The sequence below is a fragment of the Pelodiscus sinensis genome, chromosome 2 (genome assembly GCF_049634645.1).
Source record: "Pelodiscus sinensis isolate JC-2024 chromosome 2, ASM4963464v1, whole genome shotgun sequence".
Lineage (NCBI taxonomy): Eukaryota > Metazoa > Chordata > Testudines > Trionychidae > Pelodiscus > Pelodiscus sinensis.
The window spans coordinates 196,224,697-196,246,074 of NC_134712.1; the positions used below are offsets into that span (position 1 = coordinate 196,224,697).

Consider the following 21,378-nt stretch of genomic DNA (forward strand, 5'->3'; position numbering starts at 1 on the left):
CCCACCAATAACCAGTTAACCAGACCGGGTAAGCATCACCTGTTTAGTGTGGTGCCTACTGCCTAAACAACCAACCTTTCACATCCCTAGCACCCGTGCTCTACCGTACCAAATTCATGACCATGAAAAATGCACCAAAGACTGTGAAATCTGGTTCCTCCCCTTCTTCCCCCCCCCCCACCCCCGAAAAAAAAATCTGATCTTGTGTGTGTTATGCATACTATATAGATTTCACGGGGAATCAGATTTCACAGGTGTTTCCCAAATTGGGGACCTGATTTCTAAAGAGAGTAGCAGGGGGAATTACAAGTTTATTTGGGGAGGTTTGTGGTATTGCCACCCTTACTTCTGTTATGCCGTCAGAGCTGAGCAGCTGGAGAGTGGTGGCTGATGACTGAGGGCCAGTTCTCCAAGCAGAAGCACAGTAGTTAGGGTGGCAATAGAATACCATGCCATTCTTATTTCTGTGCTATTGCTGGTGGCAATGCTGCCTTCAGCAGCCATAGATCTCTGGCTCCTGAGATCTGAAGACAGCACCACTGCCAGCAGTAGTGGAGAAGTAAAGGTATCTGTACTGCAACACCCTCTCTGCCCCCTGTGCGCATGCACACACACACATGATAACCTTGCGACCACTGCACATCTCCTTTTTGGGTCAGGACCCCCACAATTACAACGCTATGAGATTTCACCTTTAAATAGCTTAAATAAATAAAGTTACCTTTTTTAAAAATCCAGCGACCATGAAATCGTCGGTATTGCCTTACCTAAGTCACTGTCTATTATGGTTGAACAGGCAATAGAGGGTGGGAAGGCCTGAAATAGGACAAGAAATAGAAGGTTATTGTATAAAGTAGCTTCAGGGGATAGCCGAGTTAGTATGTACAGGATAAACTTAAAAAACAGCAAATGGTCTGGTAGCACTTTATAGACTACATGTTTTGTTAGATGGCATCATGAGCTTTTGTGGGCACAGCCCACTTCTTCATACAGCTCACTACAGGATAAAGTAGCTCAGTCAGAAGCACAGAATTCATTCTTGTGAAATTTCAAGGTCCTAAAATGTTTCATTTCTAAACTGAACCCTCATACTTTATGAAAGGCTGCATCAGTTGACATATTTCCTCTGGGCACAACCTTGTTAACTGCAGTTACGGAAGTACAGAGACAATGTTAAAATTAAAATTATAAAAACCTTTTCTTCCCAGTTGATGCAGATAATGCCCTTGCTGTAAAAAGCTTTTTGCTATCATTTCAGGCCTTTCATGTTCTGAAGGCTATTAAAATTGTTGTGGGGCCCTGTTGGCAAAGGGAGATGTTATTTCAAGCTGCGATGTGTTTGGCAGAATTATTCAAAGGAATTGTGAAAAAACAGCACATTTCTGAGTAGTGTGCTATAAAGGAGACCCTGAAAAACACGTTCTTTTCTCTATTAGGCTATCTGGAGTTCTTTCTTTAAGGAAAAGTTTTCAGCTATCAGCTACCAAAATTTGGTCAGAATTCCTGAGGGAAGCAACAAGATGCTATCTTAGCTCATTCATTGATTCTCCTGTTATTGCTGCATGCAAACATGCAGGACTCTACCACATTCCTCCTCTCTGAACATGCAACACATTATGTGCAAAAACTGACACCTCACTCATACTTGGGAGAAATGATTTTGTGATCTCCAAACTTCATGAGCTGTGTCAACTGAATTGTGCTAGTTTTGGAAATAGAAACTCCTGGAGTGCACTGTTTCCAGGTGGCTCCATAGATTGGCAAATTATAAGCCCTTACTACTAAAAAGAAAACATTGGTTACTTTATAGTAACAATACCATTCACAGCGTTTAATGGATGATTTAAATTCCCAGTCACCACTTTGAACTCCATGCAGTAGGATGGCAGGGGAGGGGAAGTGCCAAGGTGCTGTGATATAATCCAGCAGTAGTGAACACGTTGGTAGCTGGGGCTTATCATAACTTTTGTATTTCTCCTTAGAGCAGTAATTCCTCTTATTATTACAACTATTCTCTGCAAATTGGAGTCATACCTACTGTCCTCTGCAGTGGCTTCTGCCTCCATCAGGTTTGCCGTGAGCTGTTCCTGTGATGTAGGAGGGGAATTGAATGGCTCTTCATAATGCAGACCTAGAATTTTCCATTGATCCTGAACTACAGTTTGCTCTAGGTCTGCGTTCATAACAGGTGCACCAAGTGACTCTTACTCGGAGCTTGCTGCTGGCTTCAATCAGTCCCTCTACTAGATTCAGGAGCCACCTAGGCACCATGCCAGTCATCACAAAGATCGTGGGTTCTGTACCCAGCATGGGTGGTGGATGAAAGTGATGCTTGGGGAGGCAAGCTCCCAAACCTGTGACTCCACCCATGCCCCACCCCTGCTGTGCCCAGGTCCTGCCCCTCTCTGCTGTCTCCCTCTTCTCTCCCTTCCCTGCTCATCCCTTCCAGACAAATCCCTGAACCCAAATGTAGCAAATGACATTGGAGGGGAGGGGGGGACACTTTTTAAAAACTTTATTTCTAAAGAAAATGGAGCATATTTCCCACTGCATGCCAGATTTTGAAGATTGGACATGCAGAATACAATTAAAAGCACTAATTTTGGGAATAAAAAATCAGTCAAGTTTTTTGATCATACCCTAAAGTTTGTTAGAGAATTTATCTGCAAAAACTTTGTAGTAAAGACTAGTCAGCTGTCCTGCTGGATACAACATTAAATATTATGGAAGACATGATGCAGCTCTCCTGGTTTACATTTTCTTAATCAGTATTTCTAAGCTGATTTTTATATTTTAAATGTACTGTTCAGCCTTCATAAAGTAATCATTTCAGATTACAACATGTTTAATACACTGTTACAAACACACTAAACCACTCTAATTTAAAATGTCCTTGTTTCAAAGTTCATTGCTTTTAGAAAAAGGAAACAGAAATTAAATTAGTTATCTTCAGAATAGACACGTTTATGTTTCCAAAGATGTCATACATAACAAAGAATTTATATCTTACAAAGTTACTGATTTTTGGTGGAGGGTTCTATTTGATTCTTTACTTCTCTTAAAACTAGTTAAAGGAAAACTCATTTGCCCAGCTATCTGTAAGAAAAGGGATGTTGTCTGTCTAAGGGCTCTCCAACAGGAAGGTGAGGGGAGAAGTTTTTACAGAATTTGGAAGCAGGCTTTTATAATTTAAATGTGAATTTTTTAGATAGTGGTCTTTTGAAGCATTTATTAAAAAAAAAAATGTTTTGAAGATCCAGGCATTTACAGATGAGGCTAAATACTCCAATTGTGCATCTAAAAACCAATGCAAGGATTATTACTTTTTTTTTAAAAGAGATTTTTTTTATATTCAGCAACAAACTAATAAAATATTTTAAAACAAATTTTAAACTACCGTATATACTCGAGTATAAGTGGACCCGAATATAAGCCGAGGCACCTAATTTTACCCCAAAAAACTGGGAAAAAGTATTGACTCGAGTATAAGCCTAGGGTAGGAAATGAGGCAGCTACTGGTAAATGTAAAAAATGAAGATAGATACCGGGTCTAGCCCCGGAAGTCGGGGCGAAAGCTGCTCCGGTGCCCCTGGTCTGCTGGAGACCGTCTCCAGCAGACCAGGGGCACCGGGCGGGTTCCCGCGCTTCTGAGGCTTTGCCAGAGCGGGGAACCGCCGCTGCTGCCGCTTCAATCTGGGTGCCTGTGGTCTGCTGGGGACCGTCCCCAGCAGACCACAGGCTCCCGGACTGAAGCCGCAGCCGCGGGGGGTCCCGCGCCTCTGAGGCTTTGCCAGTGTAGGTGCAAAGGGGGTTAGACTTAAACCTGAGTTAAGCAGAGTCTTATATTACAGTGTAGACATACTATAAGTGCTTACATTAATTTGGTTGCAGACACTTATCTGTGATTATCATAAAATCCCATTGACTGTGAGAGGTGTTTGCATGATTGGGGGGCCTAAATGTAACTTCTAATTGCCTGTTGAAGGCATTGCTAGTCATTCAAATGTTCTCTCCTTCCCTCTCTTTCTATATACATATTAGCCTTGTCATCCTCCTGTTTTTAATTCTGGCTAGTATAAAGATGATTGCAATGTCCTTCAGTTGACAGTATTGCCACAAAGTATCACAACTGGTTCTTTCAGTTCTGACAATTGTCAGATTTGACAGCTCCCTCAGTCAGTGAACCTCCTTAACATGTTTTGCTGTGAGTTCCCAAGTGTCTTGTTGAACTGCTACTTGCAGCTGGCAAGCCACATGTAGATTGCTGACTTAGTCCATGAATACCAGGGGTGTAAATTCAGCCAAGAGAGAAATGTGTAGGAAGAATGTTTGTTTGTGGTTGTAGATCTGTCTGTATGAGGTATCAGATGGCTGGATTCAGTGCAACCCAGGGGGCTGGATTCAGTGCAACCCACGGAGCACGGGGGCAGCGGGACAGCCCAGACGCGCCGTGGCTGTCCTGCTGCCCTCGGGCTCCGTGGCTTTGCTCTGCTTTGCTCCCCGTCCCCCTGGTCTGCAGACCAGGGAGACGGGGGGAGGGGGGGCAAAGCAGAGCCAAGCCGCGGAGCCCGAGGGCAGCAGGACAGCCACGGCGCGTCTGGGCTGTCCCGCTGCCCCCGTGCTCCGTGGCTTTGCTCCGGACACCTGTGGTACAGCAGCTGGGGTGCTGCCAGTTGGTCCTGTAGCGCCGCTCTGGGCGCTACTGGACCAACCGGGCAGCACCCCAGCTGTTCTGCCCCAGGCTGGTCAGATTCAGCAGCGGCTGAAACAGGACGCCTGGGGCAGAGCAGCTTGGGTGCTGCTGGGTTGGTCCTGGAATCAGCTGCTGATCAGTTTCAGCAGCAGCTGACTTGGGGATGCCTGGGGTTCTTAAGTTGAATCTGTATGTAAGTCAGAACTGGCGTCCAGATTCAGCCGCTGTTGAAACTGATCAGTTTCAGCAGCGGCTGAATCTGGACGCCAGTTCCGACTTACATACAGATTCAACTTAAGAACAAACCTACAGTCCCTATCTTGTACGTAACCCGGGGACTGCCTGTACTTGGTAACTTTAGCCATTTATTTTTAATATGTTGACCTGTATTTAAAAGCAGAGGAAATTGAATATTTTCAAAGTTGGAAGTGAAGTCTGGGGATGTGGGAATCAAGGTTGGGAAGAAGAGGGGCTCCGGGCGGGAGTTAGGGTAGGGCATTGGAGGGAGGACCTGAGAAAAGGGGGTGAAAGACTCAGGACAGGCTGTGGGGGTGGCCACCAACTTCTCCCTGGGGAAGGGGGTCCCAAGGGTGGGAAGGGGGAGTGGCACGCCCTGCCTGCCAGCTTGTCCCCGGGGTTGTGGGGGTTACAGGAGCAAGTCTTACTGGTGTTCCCTGGTTTGGGGACACATGGGGGGGCAATGAAGGCTGGTGCTCCCTGGGCCCAATCCAGGGTGGGGGGTGAAAAAGGAAGGTGAAAAACTGCCTGTATAACAGGCAGCAAGGGTGGGGAGCAGGAGCCAGTGCTGGAGGGAGCTGGCTTAAGAGCCAGTTCCCACTAGCACAAGCTTCACAGTGCCTCTTGCCCTGCCCCCTCCCTAGTGCTGCTCCCTCTATCAGCATCCCTCAGACAGAGGCTGTTCCACATCCCACAGACCAGCCTCCATCCACGGCAAGCCTGGGGACGGGGACAGTGCAGGCAGAGGCTTCTTCACAGCAGCCTCCATCTGGCGGGGCTCCAAGTGCTCCGAGGACAGGGGCTGCTTTGCATCACACGGAGCAGCCTCCTGTCCTTGGGAGCTCAGACCCTGCACAGATCGGGGCTGTTGCCATTTCATGCTGCTGTCTCTGTGTCAGAGGCAGCAACGCGGGGCAGCAGTCAGCCAGTCTGTACAGGGAGCTGTGGTGGTTTTTTTTTTTTTTTTTTTAAACTGGTTTCCCTTGCGGACCAGCTCTCCCTGCCACCCCGTGCTGCTGCTTCTGATAATAGTTGTGAAAGCAACAATATTTTGTGTGGTTACATGACTATTCAGTTACCTGCTATCTAACATCCCTAATGACTACAGGGGTGTTACAGGCCACTCCACTTAGTGCATATTCTAAGGGACTGTTCAAACTACTTATTCTATGACTTTTTATTTAGCTGTATATCACTCTGAGTACCTATACCAGGCCTGAGGATGAGCTCTGTGTAGCATGCAAGCTTGCCTGTCTCCTCAACAGAAGCTGGTTCAGTACAAGATATTGCTTCACCCACCTTATCTGTTCTGTGGCTAAATGGGATTTCTTTCTCCAGGGTTATTGCTCGGCTAATGTTCATTAATATTCAGTGTTCTCCAGCTTAAATAGTGGATATTTTTACATTTTTTCCAAATTAAATAAAATATGAAATTGCTTTGTCGCAGACTATAATTGTATTAGATGACACCAACTAAATTGATCACTGGGTTTTACTTTTATGTTTTTAAAGGTGTATTTCTCAGAGATACTTATTTAATGTGTTTAAAAATCAGTCTGTTCTAGGGCAATGGCCTCCAAAACCCCAGTTGGATTCGTTGGGCTGGGTAACATGGGAAATCCAATGGCAAAAAACCTGGTGAAACACGGATATCCTGTTGTTGCATATGATGTATTTCCAGAAGCTTGCAAAGAATTTCAAGATTCAGGGGCACAGGTATGGTAACCAACTTCCTTTATTTTAATGTTAACCATGCATTTGTTAAAATAAATTTCCTTCTTGGAAGTTCTGTCTTTGATACACATTGCTGTTGGGGATGTGAATGTTTAACTGGTAAGCCTCACCCCTAACAGGTCAAGCTTACCAGTTAAGTTTAACTGGTAGGGGCTGGCTGGTCCAGCCCAGCAGGGGGCCTGTCACAGACAGGGGCTGCTCTGGCCAGAACACCGGAATAGCCCCTGCCTGTGAAGAGGTGGGCAGGGATGCTGCTCCAGCCCAATAGCAGATGGTGGAGTGGGGGGAACAGCACACCAGATGGGCTGGTGCTAGAGCAGTGGAGGGGTTGGGGGGAACTCCAGCTAGGTGCCTTCTCCACCCTCCTCTTTTTAATCAGTTAACCAATGTGTTTCACTGGTTAACCAATTAAATGTAATTTTTTACATCTCTAATCGCAGTATATAATTTAAAACAAATTACTCAAGTGATCATTTATTTTGATGGAGAAGATTGCAGGGGGCAAAGAAGAAAAAAAGGAGAGGAGGAAAGTAAATTAATTATCTATTGATAACTTATAAAGCTAATATGTTGTTCTCTAGCCCTGTATTTACATATCTGACCTGTTGCAGTCACTCACTGATGAGCATCACTCATTGATTTTTTTTTTTTAATTATCTATTTTTTAAGGCTATTTACTGTCCTGTGTGATTGTATGGTTTACACTTCAGAACCAAGTGTCTGCTTATTTTTTTAAAAATGTTTTTAGAAGCTACAGGGCTCTAATAGTCTTGGCCATTGCCCATTATCTGTAGTAGGATTAATGTGTACAAAAGAGCTAAAACAAAAAATACTGCTAGGGAAACCAGAATAGAAATAATATTGTGGCTACTCAGCATGATCTGACAAAGAGTTGGGACTGGGGAAGGGGGGGAATATTCAGCAATTATAAGGGACGTGTGAGTAGGTGTAGGGAGTACAGTTCTAACTAAATCTAAAGATCTTTAATTGTTAGAGCTGATTGAAACTGTATTCTTAAATAGTAGTAATGTTACTGTTAAGATGTTCTGCAGTGCAACACACACAAAAGTAATGGAATATCTAATTCCATCTGGTTTTTGAATAATGCTTTAAAGTTAAAAACCTGTAAGTGGATCAGTAAGCTTTACAGCCTGTTTCTTGGTTTTTATTGTTTTGTGGTAGCACATAGGAGCCCCATGCGTGGAAAAGGGCACAGCTGTGCTAGGCACGATACAAAAACAACAAAAAAGATCTGTAGTTGATTGTATTCTTGAATCCTTTCATTCAATGGGACTTGTCAAGGCTGCTGATTCATACAATTCGTTGTTGCTGTAGTAACAGGATCTTTGGCATCAGCTGCAAGATTTAAACATGATATTAAGTGACTTTAAAGGTGAGCAGAAATGCCTTTTAACATTAAGTAAAGCCAAAAGCCTGCTTATTCTCTTGAACACAGTACTTTTGGTAGTCTCATACAAATATCACACTTGAAAAACCTTTAAATAGTTTCCTCCTTTTCTTCCATCGGTGCAAATTCTACACCAGCAGTTTTCACAGGATTTGGAAACTTGAATCGGGGGCGGGGGGAGGGGCATTGTAGAAGCAATTGCAAAAGGAACATTGGGTGGCAAGGGCTGCCTTTCCTTTGCTCTGGTGTGTAGTGTAGAACCAGCATGCATGCCAGAGAGGAGTGCAGATAAGCGCAGGGAGCATGAAGGCTGTCAAATGTCCATGTTCACTGCAGGTGGCTCTTGCTATTGCTGGGAAGTGTTTTGCAGGGGAGGAGAAATGCTGTCTCTTTGCTCCTACACTGCTACATTGCCCAGTTACTGCAGTAGTCTCAGAAGCAGTCAGCTGGGAAAGCAACATATATAGAAAATAGGGTGGCCAGCTAAGCACCTACCAAAATACAGGATGTTCTGGTACTTCTGGAGGGAGGGGCAAAACAGCATTCTCTTCAAAATGGTATTCCTGGCTGACCATGATACCAGACACAACCGCATCTGGCTTTCTCAGAACCAGGCATGAGACATGCATTGCAAAAGCAGGACTGTCTGTTTAAAACTGGATGAATGGCCTACCTAGTAGGAGGGTGGCTGCCTACCTGACTGATAAATAGCAGATAGTAACAGCCTCTTTTGCTAAACCGAGTTACTTGTAGTTAGGAACAGAGCCAGTTGTGGGAGTGAATGGCAGAGAGAGGTAAGGAAAAGGGAAGAGGCATGTGAGCGTAGGGGCAGTGCTACAAGAAATTTCTGAAAAGTGCTCTGCAGAGGTATGTCTTAGGATGGGCTGCTTTGGTGGGTGGCAGAAGGACAACAGGAAAAGTGGTAGTCCAGAACAATATAGAGGTGACCTACTATGGGAATTTGGAAGTTTGTCCAATTATGACTCAGTTTATATACCTTCTAGGACCTGCGTTTGTACTGTACATTAACCAAAATAGTTGAAGATGCTCACAGTTAATCAACAAGCTTAAATGGAGTTTTCTGTACCTATGTAGGGTATCAGCCTTGAAGGAAACACATGACTCCGTGAATTGTTTAATATTTTTTTAAAATATGAACTATTATAACAAGAACTGTAAAAGGGATGCCAACTCCCCATGCTTCTGGGCATCAACAAACATACAACCAAAGGGTGCTAGAAGGAAACTTCTTTCTGGGATTCGGTTATGTTATCATATAACTACCTACTGCTGCAGAGTGGGGAGTTTTTGTTTTGTTTTTTTTTTTCTTCTGAAATACCTGACATTGGGAATTGTTGGAGGCAAGATCTAAACTAGGTGGGCCACTGCTCTGCTCCAGTATGACAGTTCCTATGTTGGTAGGTTTTTAAATTTAATTATTGCTAACAATACTTGAACTTTTCTGATGGGATGCAGTTACAGAAGATCCCTTGGGGCTGCTTCCTGGAGTGCTGACACAGCCACTGACACGCACCTCCTTGTGCTCTGGGGCTTCTTACCGCTCTGTCCTGCTGGGCCAGATCTCTTGGTCTTGCTAGCCAAGGCACAGAGCTGAGATCGCTAACCCTTTCCCCCTTCCCCCAGAAGAGCAATAAAGATGCTGAACCTTTTCAGGTCTCAGGAGAATGCAGTTTTGGGCCCGACTTCCAGGGAACCCTCTCCCTACCTGGAATCATAATCCCAAATATATCATTCAGGTAACAATGAAAGGAAGATGTACACACTGATTGCTCGCCCAGGTAACAATAATTGACACTGGGCTTGATGATAAATAAAAGTAATTATATTAAGTACAAACAGTGGGATTTAAGTAGTTGCAAGTGTAAACAGGCAGATCAAAGTGAATTACAAATTTAAAATAATAACTGCATGGCGAGTTCTAACATACTAATGCTTATTGCCAACTTACCCCAAAACTGTTCTTATTTTGGCTTTGGCTAAATCTCCAAGCCAGGGAAGATCTTTTTTCCCCTGGGGTATCTGGTTCACTCCCTTAGGAGTGACATGCCAGTCAAAGACCAAGAGCCTGAAAACTTTGCATTTTAAATAGCCTCCCTTTTAGGCAAGAATTATTTCACATTCTCTGCTTCCAGGGAAAATTATATGGTCAGTTAGGGTGCTCACATATCCTCCTAAGACCAACTACTTCTTAGACACAAAGGAGCTTGTTTCTGATTACCCAGACGTTGAGGTGTTCCAGCATTGGAAACACCATTGACGGCGTTCATTTGCACATGTTAAACGATAAGCCATTTTCTATCCCATATTTCTAATTTTACAAAAGGAATGACACATACACCAAAATAAGAGATACAGATCCAGCAGATTGTGATATTAAAATTGATAGGCTACATGAGATATTTTGTCCAAAAGCATCTTCAAGTTATACATATTTGTATTCATAAGTCAATGTCCTAAAGCATGGGGGGATGGTCCATCACAAACTTTTTAAAGTTACGCAAGTATTCTGAGTTAAAATTTTAAACTTTTTTTTTTCATTCCTTTTGTCGTATCTGACCCTCTGCAACTTTGTCTTGTTGCTTAGCATATACTGTGTGGTGTATTTAAAACCAAAAAATAACTACTCTCTCAACCCACCTACCCAAACTGTCCCATTTCTCCTCTTTCAACTTCCCTTTCATGGCTAACCAGAAAATGAAGATGATTGGATGTGAAAGAAAAGACACAAAGTATTTTATCTTTCTTTGGAATCTCTTTTAAAATAAATGCAGTTTTTTAAAAAAAATTGAAGGCACACAGAAATATAATTGGAAAGTGTGGAAAAACCATATGGATGAAATTCTACACCTATTGAAATTAATGGGAGTTCTACCATTGACTTACACTGTGGGTGAAATCATGGCCCCATTTATTTTGTCTCCTAAAGATAACCATGTCTGAGAAACAATGAGTAGCTCATTTTATTTATATAAAAAATATTTTGTTAGTCTAAGATGCCATAGGCCTACTTGTTTTTAAAGTTACAGACTAATGTAGCAACCCCTTTAAGACTTTTAAACATGTCTTTGTGAGTGCAGGCTGTTGATAAGGTTGATATCTTTTGTAACAGCTGGATAATTACCAGGATTGACATGTCGAAACCTGCAACTGAAGGGTTCCAGTAAGAGACATTTTAAGCTGTTAACTTATTACTTCAAAACAAAAGCAGTTGTCAGGAATACATCAGTTTAACTAACTTTAAAACAGGGCTCAGAGAAGGAAAGAATACCTCCCTTTTATTTTTTTAAACCGCTTCTCTCCTGTTCACTGTTCTAGCAACAATATCAAGTAGAATGTGAGGTTATTTTCTGATCATAACACACTTTTGCTCTTGGACACCAAAACTTATTAATTGATGGGTTTGGAAAAGCTTTTTGTATGATGGATGGGTTTGGCTGATTTTAATTTTGCAACACTTGTCCAAAGACTAATTTCTATCCAGTCTCATGGAAAAACCTCCTGCTGTGACATGAAAAACCTCCTGCTGTGAAAAAGGGAGTTCAGGACTCATTTTAAAATGGTTTTTCCTCTCTCTAAGTTTAAAATAATTTTATTACCAGCTGTCATTTGAAGTGAATATCTTTTTTTTTATATACACTTTTTGCAATGTTTCAAATAAATACAATGACTCAGTTATACCAGTGAAGTTTGTATTTTTCTCCATCTCTTGGGAGGGGGGGTTAACTCTTTGCCAGGATTCATGGTTTTTAAGTGCGCCGTGTCAGATTTTTCTCATGTTCCCCCTCTTTTTTTTTTTTTTTTAAATACGTCTCAACATCGATGAGTGAGAAACTTTTCATGTAGCAAATTGGATTTAGAGGTTAGAGTATGTGAATAAGGGAATAAAATCCTGTTTAAAATGTTAACCAATTAGACTATATATTTCACTTGCCTGTTACGTCGCACTGCAGGTGGGAAACTGCTAGAACAGTTGCCACTCAGTGTGGTTGGCCAAGCTGAGCTGGAGCAGCCCAATTCTCAGTGTGCTGCTCCAGCCGGGATGGTTAACTGCTTACTGGGTAACCCATTAACTGGTTACCCATTTACATCCCTAATATGAATGTGGCTATACTTGTGCTAACTTATTTTGCATTGTTATTGTTATGACTAGTTACAATCAGGTATATCCATGCCATAAAATTGATTTTAATTATAAAACTTATTCTTTCACTTGATAGAAAGTTTACTTTATGGAAAAATTAAAGTAAAATCTTATTTTCCTACTCTCATATCTTGTCAAGTTATTTTATTTTACTTGCTGTCCTTAAAAGGCAGGGGGTATTTAGTGTGTTGCTTGTCCTTGGGAATGTTTTACCTTTCTCTGCAGCATGTTATGATTTGCCTATTAGAGTCCTCTGGGCATATCTCACAATCATTTCATTTCAGAGACATAAGGTATTGGTAGCATATTGGTTTCTCCCATTCTCTGTCTATAGTGCACAACAGCTTATGGCAGCAGTTCTCAAACTGCAGACCGTGGTCCATGGCCATCTTCCAGGTGTCCATGACTCCAGTTCAGCCCTCTCCTTCCTCCCCACCTCCTGCAGCAGGGAGTCTGTGCTGGTACTCCAGCCTTGGCCCCTTCCCCCTCCCCCGCCCCAAGGTTGAAGTGCCAGCACCAGCTTCCTGGTGGGGTTGGGGAGGAAGAAAGCCCCAAGCCTTGCTATGTGATCTGGCTTGTGGGGAATAAACAGAACCAGAAGTGGCTCCATGCGTTGCCCCTCCCCCTCTGGGGGAACTGCATGGCGCAGATGTGCTGCTTGGAGGCTTTCCCCATTTCTCCCATTGGTTGGAACCCAACCAATGGGAGCAGAAGGAGGCCATGCCTGGGACATGGTGCCTGGAAACGGCATGGGGTGTGAAGGCAAGTAAGTGCCCGCCTACCCCTTGCTTCCCCAACTCCTCATGTACTCTCCTGCTGAGACCCTGCATCCTCAGCCTGCTTGTGCACTCTCCCCATGGCCAGACACCCTAAATCCCACCCTGCTTCTGCACCTTCCCTTGCTCTTGCCCCCTTCCTCTGGCCAGACATCCTACTCCCAGTATTTCCTGTACCCTACCTCCTAACCAGACCTCCCAACCTTACCCCCTCCTGCATCCCACCCCCTGCCCAGATCCTACACCCCTATCCCACTCACTGGCAGCCCTATCCTTCACACTGAACCCCTCATTTTTGGCTCCACTTGAGAGCCTGGGGGGAGGGGGTTCTGCAAAACTTACTAACCGTGGAACCACAGAAGAGTAAATCTGGCCTGTGGGAAACCCTGAACTGCAGTCCTCTCTGTCCCTCCCCCAAACCCATACCAAAGGTGTGAGGTGTCTCATTTGAGGGACACATCAGTGAGGACTGGGGGGGTTTGAGGGGTGAGGTATGTGGGGTGTTGTGTGGTCCCCAGTTGATTTTTCTGTGGGTCACTGGCCCCTGACCCAACAAAGGTTCCCCATCCCTGTCATAATTAAAACATGGAAACATTTTGTATTGAACATAAATTAATATTTTACTTTATTTAAAATGAAGATTAAACTAACAGGAGAGAGTTAAAATACCTAATTTGTTTAATTATTTAAATTAATATTTCTCCTCTTACTGGTTTAAATTAAACCGTTCTCCCTCACAGCAGCACTAGCATAATGGCTCTGGCATAATTGAATAATTTACAGCAAGTTTCTATTAGTAATTGGTGGTCCTCAAGGCACCTTTCTATTAGAAAGGTTTGCATAGAGCCAGATGGGCTATGGGCCAGAAAGTGTGCTGGGTAATCTACACTTAAAATGCTGCTGCAGCAGTGCTGTAGCTCTTCAGGGAAAATGCTGCATACACTAGTGAGGGTGGTTCCTCTGGTGTAGGTAATCTATCTCCCCAAGAGGCAGTAGTTAGGTTGACTCCATGGGTTATGTCTGAGTGGCATAGTTTATACTGACCTAATTTTACAATGTAGGCCAGTCTTTCATAAGAGCTGAAGTCATGGGTCAGTATAGGGCTATTGGGGTGAAAACTAATGGCCTGTGATGTACAGGAAGTCAGACAACATGATATATTGTCTCTTCTGGCCTTAAATTCTGTGGCACTCTGAAAATTGTACTGCCAGGGACAGTGTTGCTCAGGCTGGGCTAGTCATTTTAGTAAGTGTCTGTCTGTTTCCTAATGGCTGTGAATATATATTATTGTTGGCTGTGTCTTGAGGGTTGGCTGCATTTACCTGTTTATAAACCGACTTCATTTGTTGGTGACAGTATGATTATGGCAAGGTGATAACACAAAATCTGAAGTTTCACTTTGTGTATCAGTTGTGCTGTTGCAGGAATTTAAGATTGGCTGAGATAATTTTGCTGTCAAAACTTTTCCAGGATTTCAGTTTCTCTCTTTGGAGAAGGCTTTTGGAAGCCTCACTGACAGTCAGCAAGAACATGCATGAAGATGCCAATATATTCTTGCTGGCTGTATTGGTAGCTTTAATTAAAGTTAATCACAGTGTGTTTCTCTAAAATTATATACATCTGTGGGAGGGAGGGCATTTCCTCTCCTTCCAGTATATACAGAAAGAATCTAAGTGCAGTCATCCATGAGAGACTGATTACTTAATATCATGGGACCACCCCAGAAGCAGCAAGGAAGTACATTTTGCTTGGATGGTCTTGTGGTGGCAGTAGATAGATAGCCCTTGGGCTTGGAGGATCCATGGATAGTGTGATAATCACAACCCTAGATTGGGAAATTGGAGAAATTTCTTGACAGGATCCTCATCTTTCTGTCCTCCTCTTCTCCCTCCCCCCCCCCCCCCCCAAATCACCAGAACTCATCTAATGGTATGGTCTGTTTCCTGTGTTTTCGTTTTTGTCTTGCTGCTACCTGTGGTGCTTTAAAAAGCATTAAAGTCTATATATTTGCTTTCTCTAATATTCTTTTCTTTAAAAAAGCCATTACATAGAATCATAGAATACTAGGACTGAAAGGGACCTCGAGAGGTCATCGAGTCCAGTCCCCTGCCCCCATGGCAGGACCAAATACTGTCTAGACCATCCCTGATAGACCTTTATCTAACTTACTCTTAAATATCTCCAGATATTACCTCCCTGGGCAATTTATTCCAGTGTTGTACAACACTGACAGTTAAGAACTTTTTCCTAATGTCCAACCTAAACCTCCCTTACTGCAGTTTAATCCCATTGCTTCTTGCTCTATCCTCAGAGGCCGAGATGAACAAGTTTTCTCCCTCCTGCTTATGACACCCTTTTTAGATATCTGAAAACTGCTATCAAGTCTCCCTTCAATCTTCTCTTTTCTAAACTAAACAAACCCTATTCTTTCAGCCTTCCCTCGTAGGTCATGTTCTCTAGACCTTTAATCATTCTCGTTGCTCTTCTCTGGACCCTCTCCAATTTCTCCACATCTTTCCTGAAATACGGTGCCCAGAACTGGACACAATGCTCCAACTGAGGCCTGACCAGCACAGAGTAGAGCGGAAGAATGACTTCTCGTGTCTTGCTCACAACATATCTGTTAATGCATCCCAGATTCATATTTGCTTTTTTTGCAACGGCATCAGACTGCTGACTCATATTCAGCTTGTGGTCCACTATAACCCCTAGATCCCTTTCTGCCGTACTCCTTCCTAGACAGTTGCTTCCTATTCTGTATGTGTGAAACTGATTGTTCCTTCCTAAGTGGAGCACTTTGCATCTGTCTTTATTAAACTTCATCCTGTTTACCTCAGACCATTTCTCCAATTCGTCCAGATCATTTTGAATTATGACCCTATCCTCCAGAGTAGTCGCAACCCCTCCCAGCTTGGTATCCTCTGCAAACTTAATAAGAGTACGTTCTATGCCAATATCTAAATTGTTGATGAAGATATTGAACAGAGCCGGTCCCAAAACAGACCCCTGCGGAACCCCACTTGTTATACCTTTCCAGCAGGATTGTGAACCATTAATAACTATTCTCTGAGTGTGGTTATGCACCCACCTTATAGCAGCCCCATCTCAGTTGTATTTGCCTAGTTTACTGATAAGAATATCATGCGAGACTGTATGGTATTATAATTTTTAACATTATAATTTTTTTTAAAGGTAATGGATTCCCCAGCAGATGTAGCAGAAAGAGCAGACAGGATTATTACTATGCTACCCTCCAGCCCCAATGCCATAGACGTTTACACAGGAGCAAATGGAATTCTGAAGTAAGAATTTGCTTAATACTAGTTAGTTTCCATTTATGATCAAGGCAATATTGCTTTCATAAGTGAATTATTTTTCTCTTGTTTTCTAAAAATAAATGCATATTCCTATTCCTATTAACTAATTCTTGGGTGTTGCCATATTCATTGCCAACTAATCACTTGCTCACGCATATCATTTTTAAAATGTCTTTGGAGTCACTGAATCTTATGTCTGGGTTATGACTGAAATGATGCCATGTTGGCTCGTGGTTGTGTAGAACATGAATATAGTCTGTCCAGGTACTCTCTAGTAATTTATTTTAATCCATTTATTTAGGAAGCTTTAACAAGTTTGCAAATTATTGCAATTAAGTCTCTTGCCTTATTCGAAAGACTAATTGATAAAGGAACTCTAGGATTGGAAGTGGAAAAGGAATTGCTAGATTATTGAAAAGTGAAACTCAATGGCCTGTGCAATACTGATTTTTTTTTTTTTTTTTTTTCTAACTCACGACAGAATTCTGCTTTTGGATATACTGATGGGCTTTTATAAAATCACCTTTTATTCACATTTAGAATGTCCATTAACATGACAAATGGTACTTGGTGTTTTTAATAAATACACCAGGCACAGTGTAAAAGGATTTGCTTTGCTCCATCTTGAGTGTTTGAGGAATACCTTTGAAAATATGCATATTGTTTAAACTGTGCCTTGAGGATGTAAGAATTGGAGCCAGATTCTCAGTTGTAAATCAGCACAGTTCCATCTGACCTTGGCTCAATCTAAACTCCGGTTCATAAACTGATGATGCTCCATTAGGAACATGCTACTTCTGATTCATGTGTGAACAAATCAGGGATTCACCATTCAGGTACCGTCAATAGGAGATGCTCCAACATACTGATACACAAAGCTCTAGCCAGTCAATGAGATGGTGCTTCCTAATCTATTTATAACTTCAAAGAGATGGATCAGGACCTTGAGATGGACCAGATGGAGTATAGCTGGTAGAGTTCAGAGCACTGTTATGATTTGTTCGTAAAAAGGAATTTGACTGCTATATGCTTAACCCTCTGAAGTTTTTTCGATGGCCTTTAGGGTCTTCCCTAGGTAAAATTAATTAAAATTGTCTCATTTTGGCACTGGTTAGCTTATAGGTGACGATAGTTAGCTCTACATCTAGTAGACCCAAAGTCTCTTGACTAGCCAAAAGCACTTCTGGCCATTACTGCAATGAAAACCTCAGGGATAAGCATTGTCCCTAGCAGGATTCCAAAGTCCTGTACCATCTTGACTGGTGGGGAAAATACCTTGGCACTTGAGGGCAGGTCGGGAGGAGTTCTAGCCAGCACCTTGAGCTCTTCTTTCTGATCAGTACTTCAGTTTTGTTTTGACTTTGAACCCAGCTATTTTCACTCAGGCCCTCAACTTTGTCAAGCATTCTAACTTGAATGGAGAATCTTTGCTCTACACATGTCAAAGGAAGAGTGCTTGTCTAATACTTATGATATAAAGAGTCCATAGGATATTGGTGCTACATCTGCCCTTGCTCCTGCACAGGATTGTGTGCATTGTGGTTCAATAACTTCAGCCAAAGGGTCAGTAACATGCATATCTACTGGAAGATTTCACAGTTGCTCAAGGAGTCAAGCATTCACCAAACTCCATCCCAGGATCTGAGAGACCTGTACTCGGCGGTTAATGGACTCAAATAGTAATTTCAGGAGAGGGCCTAGCATGTGTCTATGCTACAGTGAGCTAACCTGGTGCTCCCCAGGGCTCCGACTACAGACCTGAAGTGACACTCAACCACCTTCTCTAACTTGCTGGCCTCCTTATATGGTGAGATTGAGGGGCAGGAAAAGAAGGCAGCGGGGATTGCTGAGGAAGCCCTGGGAGACTCAAAGGATGTGATTCTGTATCTCTGTCCAGCAAATGGGGTTTAGGAAGAGCCACTGCAAAAACCAGAACCCAAGGTTGGCAAGTTGTTATACAGCCCCAGGTGCTCTCCTTGTTCTGGTGATACATGCCTGAAGTTGCTGTCCCATCCCACTCTACCTTGACATGGTCCTCAAGCAGGACATAGCTGTACATGTGTGATTGCAGTGAAATCCCGTGAACCTTTATGATGTGTTTAACAAAAGCTATAACTAGAATATAGTCAAGCAGTCCCTGTGTTTCTTCATTTCAGGGCCAGGATAGTCCCTGGACTCTGAATTGTGGAGGAGAAGGGCAGTGTTGAAAAGGATCAGGGTTGGTAAAAACAGTTTTATGGCTGGTAAAATACCTAACATCACCTCTCGGCACAACCCTCAGCCCTGAGTCTTTCCTCTTCCTTTTCTAAATGGGACCCTGGAGTAGGAGAGTGGGGGTAGTTGATGACAGGGGTGTGGGTCTTGTTAGATCTGGAAACAGAAAGGGAGTACTTCAATTCATTCTCCCAGTCCTTGATGTCTGGCCTTTCCCTGTGCTGAATCACTCTGCAGGAGCTGGGAGACGAGGAAGTGGGTGGAAATAGCAGTTGCACAAACACAATGCTATGTTCTTTAGCAGTAGAGAGGTGCCAGGTTTAGAGTGTACATGTATTTTCTTCCCTGCACTTACCAAATTTACAAAGTGACTCCCTGCCCGTTTCATTGCTGTTCACTGGATGCAAGGGCTGGACTTTATGATGCTGCCATGTTGGCTGGGGGTAGGTGAATGTTCTTTGATTCTCTGTAGGGATGTAAAATGAAACATCCCATTTAATTAACCAATGAAATGTTTAACTAAATGGTTAACCAATTAAACTGTGGGGTAGGGGGTGCTCTAGCATGGCTGGAATTTTCTTCCCTCTTCTTCCCCCTCCCTTTCCCCCCACCTTCCATGCTCTGACTAGAGCAGCCACTCCCTGCCACAGCAGTTAAGGATGAAGATTTCCAGTTAACCATATGCATCCCTAATTCTCTGTTCCTCTTGTGTGTGGGAACTGTCTGTTTGCTAGCTTGGAATATAGTCAATTGCCTTTCAAATTACCTTCCAGTCATATCAGCCTAATTCAACACATTTTTCATGAAGCTGAAATTCAGTTTTTTTTTCAGATTTAAGGACAGGGCAAATGTGTTTGGTCCACGTTCATAGCTCCCCAAATCCCTCCACTCAGCAGTATTTAGATAGGTGACCATTAGTAGAAACAGCTTTCTGACATAGGTGGCCAGAGCTCCTCCACAGCACTGGAAGAACATCTATCTTTTTTTTTCATTTCAGCACCTTGGAAAGTGTTATGTTCTCCAAATGGTGTCAAGCCTGTACAGAACAAATAGATAAGTGGTGATGTACCCCTTGGAAGGAACTGCACCCCATCCCAGCGAGCCCCTTCATGCACTGTACACATTACAGCATTCTGATAATAGCATTGTAGGTATTTTACCAGTATAACCTTCGGTACTTTCCTTGTGGGCTGCAAAAGCAGTCTGCCAAGGAAGGCGACTGTAACAGTTGCATTCCTGAGATACTAAGAAGTATCAATATTGTGGCCTTTAGCAGCAGAGTTACATTGGGGGGAGGTTCCCTTAGGTGCTTTCGAAGAAGAAATAAAATATATTGATATTTGACGTAGCAAGAACGTTCCAGTGCTGCTGAATGAGAACCCACTCTGCTGGGTAGGCTAACAGCACTGCCCCAGAGATAGCGGTGATAGACAGAGAGAGTCTCTGGAGGACCTTCTCGTTTGCATTGCCATAAGGAGTAGTTTGAGTTTTTAGAGCAAGGGAGTATTGGACCCTTAGGCAGGATGAGGCACTGATGAACCAGTTCCTTGATCTGGAGTCACAACACCATGAACAAGAGTGTGCTAAGAGAGAATGAGGTAGTGTGCTTAAGCAGCCACGAGAACAACTGGTAACAGAGCACCTTTAGGGTCTACTTGCCTCTATGGCCACTGTTCCTCTCAGTGAATAGGCACCACCTCTGCCTTCCATTCTTTCTCCAGCTATCAAGCAGGCTGCTATTGAGGTGGTGGATCCAACCCATCCTCCTCTTCTGGAGGTGGAGAGAGGAGCATGCTGTATCCCTTACACAACATCTCCACCTGAAACACTGGCAGGAAAATCCACCAGAGCATGCAGGGATGGAACAATGAACCCGAGCCAGTGGCTGTATCTCAGCCTCTATTCAATCCACACACTTCCTCCTAGGAGTCATTGTCATTTGTACATTATTCTGCAGCTGTTTTTTCCCCTCTTTTTTATAAGAGCAAGGGAGACTGGATAGGCAACCAGATGTCCATAGACAGTAACATCTGTACATTGCTCTGGGAATTTGATCTTTTTTGTTGTTGTTCATTTGTATAGCCTTTTAATGTTGTTCTATGTGTCTCTTTAATAAAACTTTCCATTCACTTCTCTTTTGTGTGCATCTTGCTTTCTGAGTGTGATCAATGAGATTTTCCACATTTTTGGGATAGGGCAACGGTACTCATAGCATATGACTGAATTCTGGTGCCACAGACATGCAATTCATTCTTTCTCCCACCCTGTTATATTTTTTTTCCCCTTAAGAAAAGCAGAATTCTTGACAATTAACTAAGCTGTGAAATAACTGCTACTGTCAAAATCACCAGAATGGAAAACAGAGAAGTTAACTGAAATGGCTTTATGGTTTTGTTAATAATTTAAGTGACACTATAGACAGAAGAAACCAAACTAAATTAACATTGATGATCTTTGACACAGAGATGTGCTTTTTACTCCTCTTGCCTCACCCCCAAATAGTCACCCCTTGCAACCAGAAACATATTCATAACAGCAAAGTGTTGTGGGCAACTGTGAAGAAGGAATGTGTGGAAACCTTCCCCCTCAAAAAATCTTAACTTATTAAGGATAATTAAGTGCTCTCCACGAAGCATCTTGAAACAGAGCTGTTGATCTATAACACAAACTTTGCTCAGTACTTGCATTTGCATGTATACGCTCTCTGCAGCACAGTCATAGTCAAAGGTATTAACATTGCAGAGGGGGCTCTCACATAATTATCTTCTCTCAGTTGATACATTACTGTTGGCTGAAAGTGATCAAAACTCACTCATGTATGTGCAACACAACTTTAT

The 21,378-nt window shown here is 42.9% G+C and overlaps 1 protein-coding gene across 1 annotated transcript in view; it reads left to right on the plus strand.

Annotated features, from left to right (window-relative positions):
* HIBADH (3-hydroxyisobutyrate dehydrogenase) overlaps positions 1-21,378 on the plus strand; it is a 117,654-nt gene that overhangs the window by 2,071 nt on the left and 94,205 nt on the right. Inside the window, exons 2-3 of the mRNA XM_006133211.4 lie at positions 6,486-6,646; positions 16,203-16,312. Coding sequence (XP_006133273.2) covers positions 6,486-6,646; positions 16,203-16,312 — 271 coding nt within the window. The remainder of the gene's footprint in view (positions 1-6,485; positions 6,647-16,202; positions 16,313-21,378) is intronic.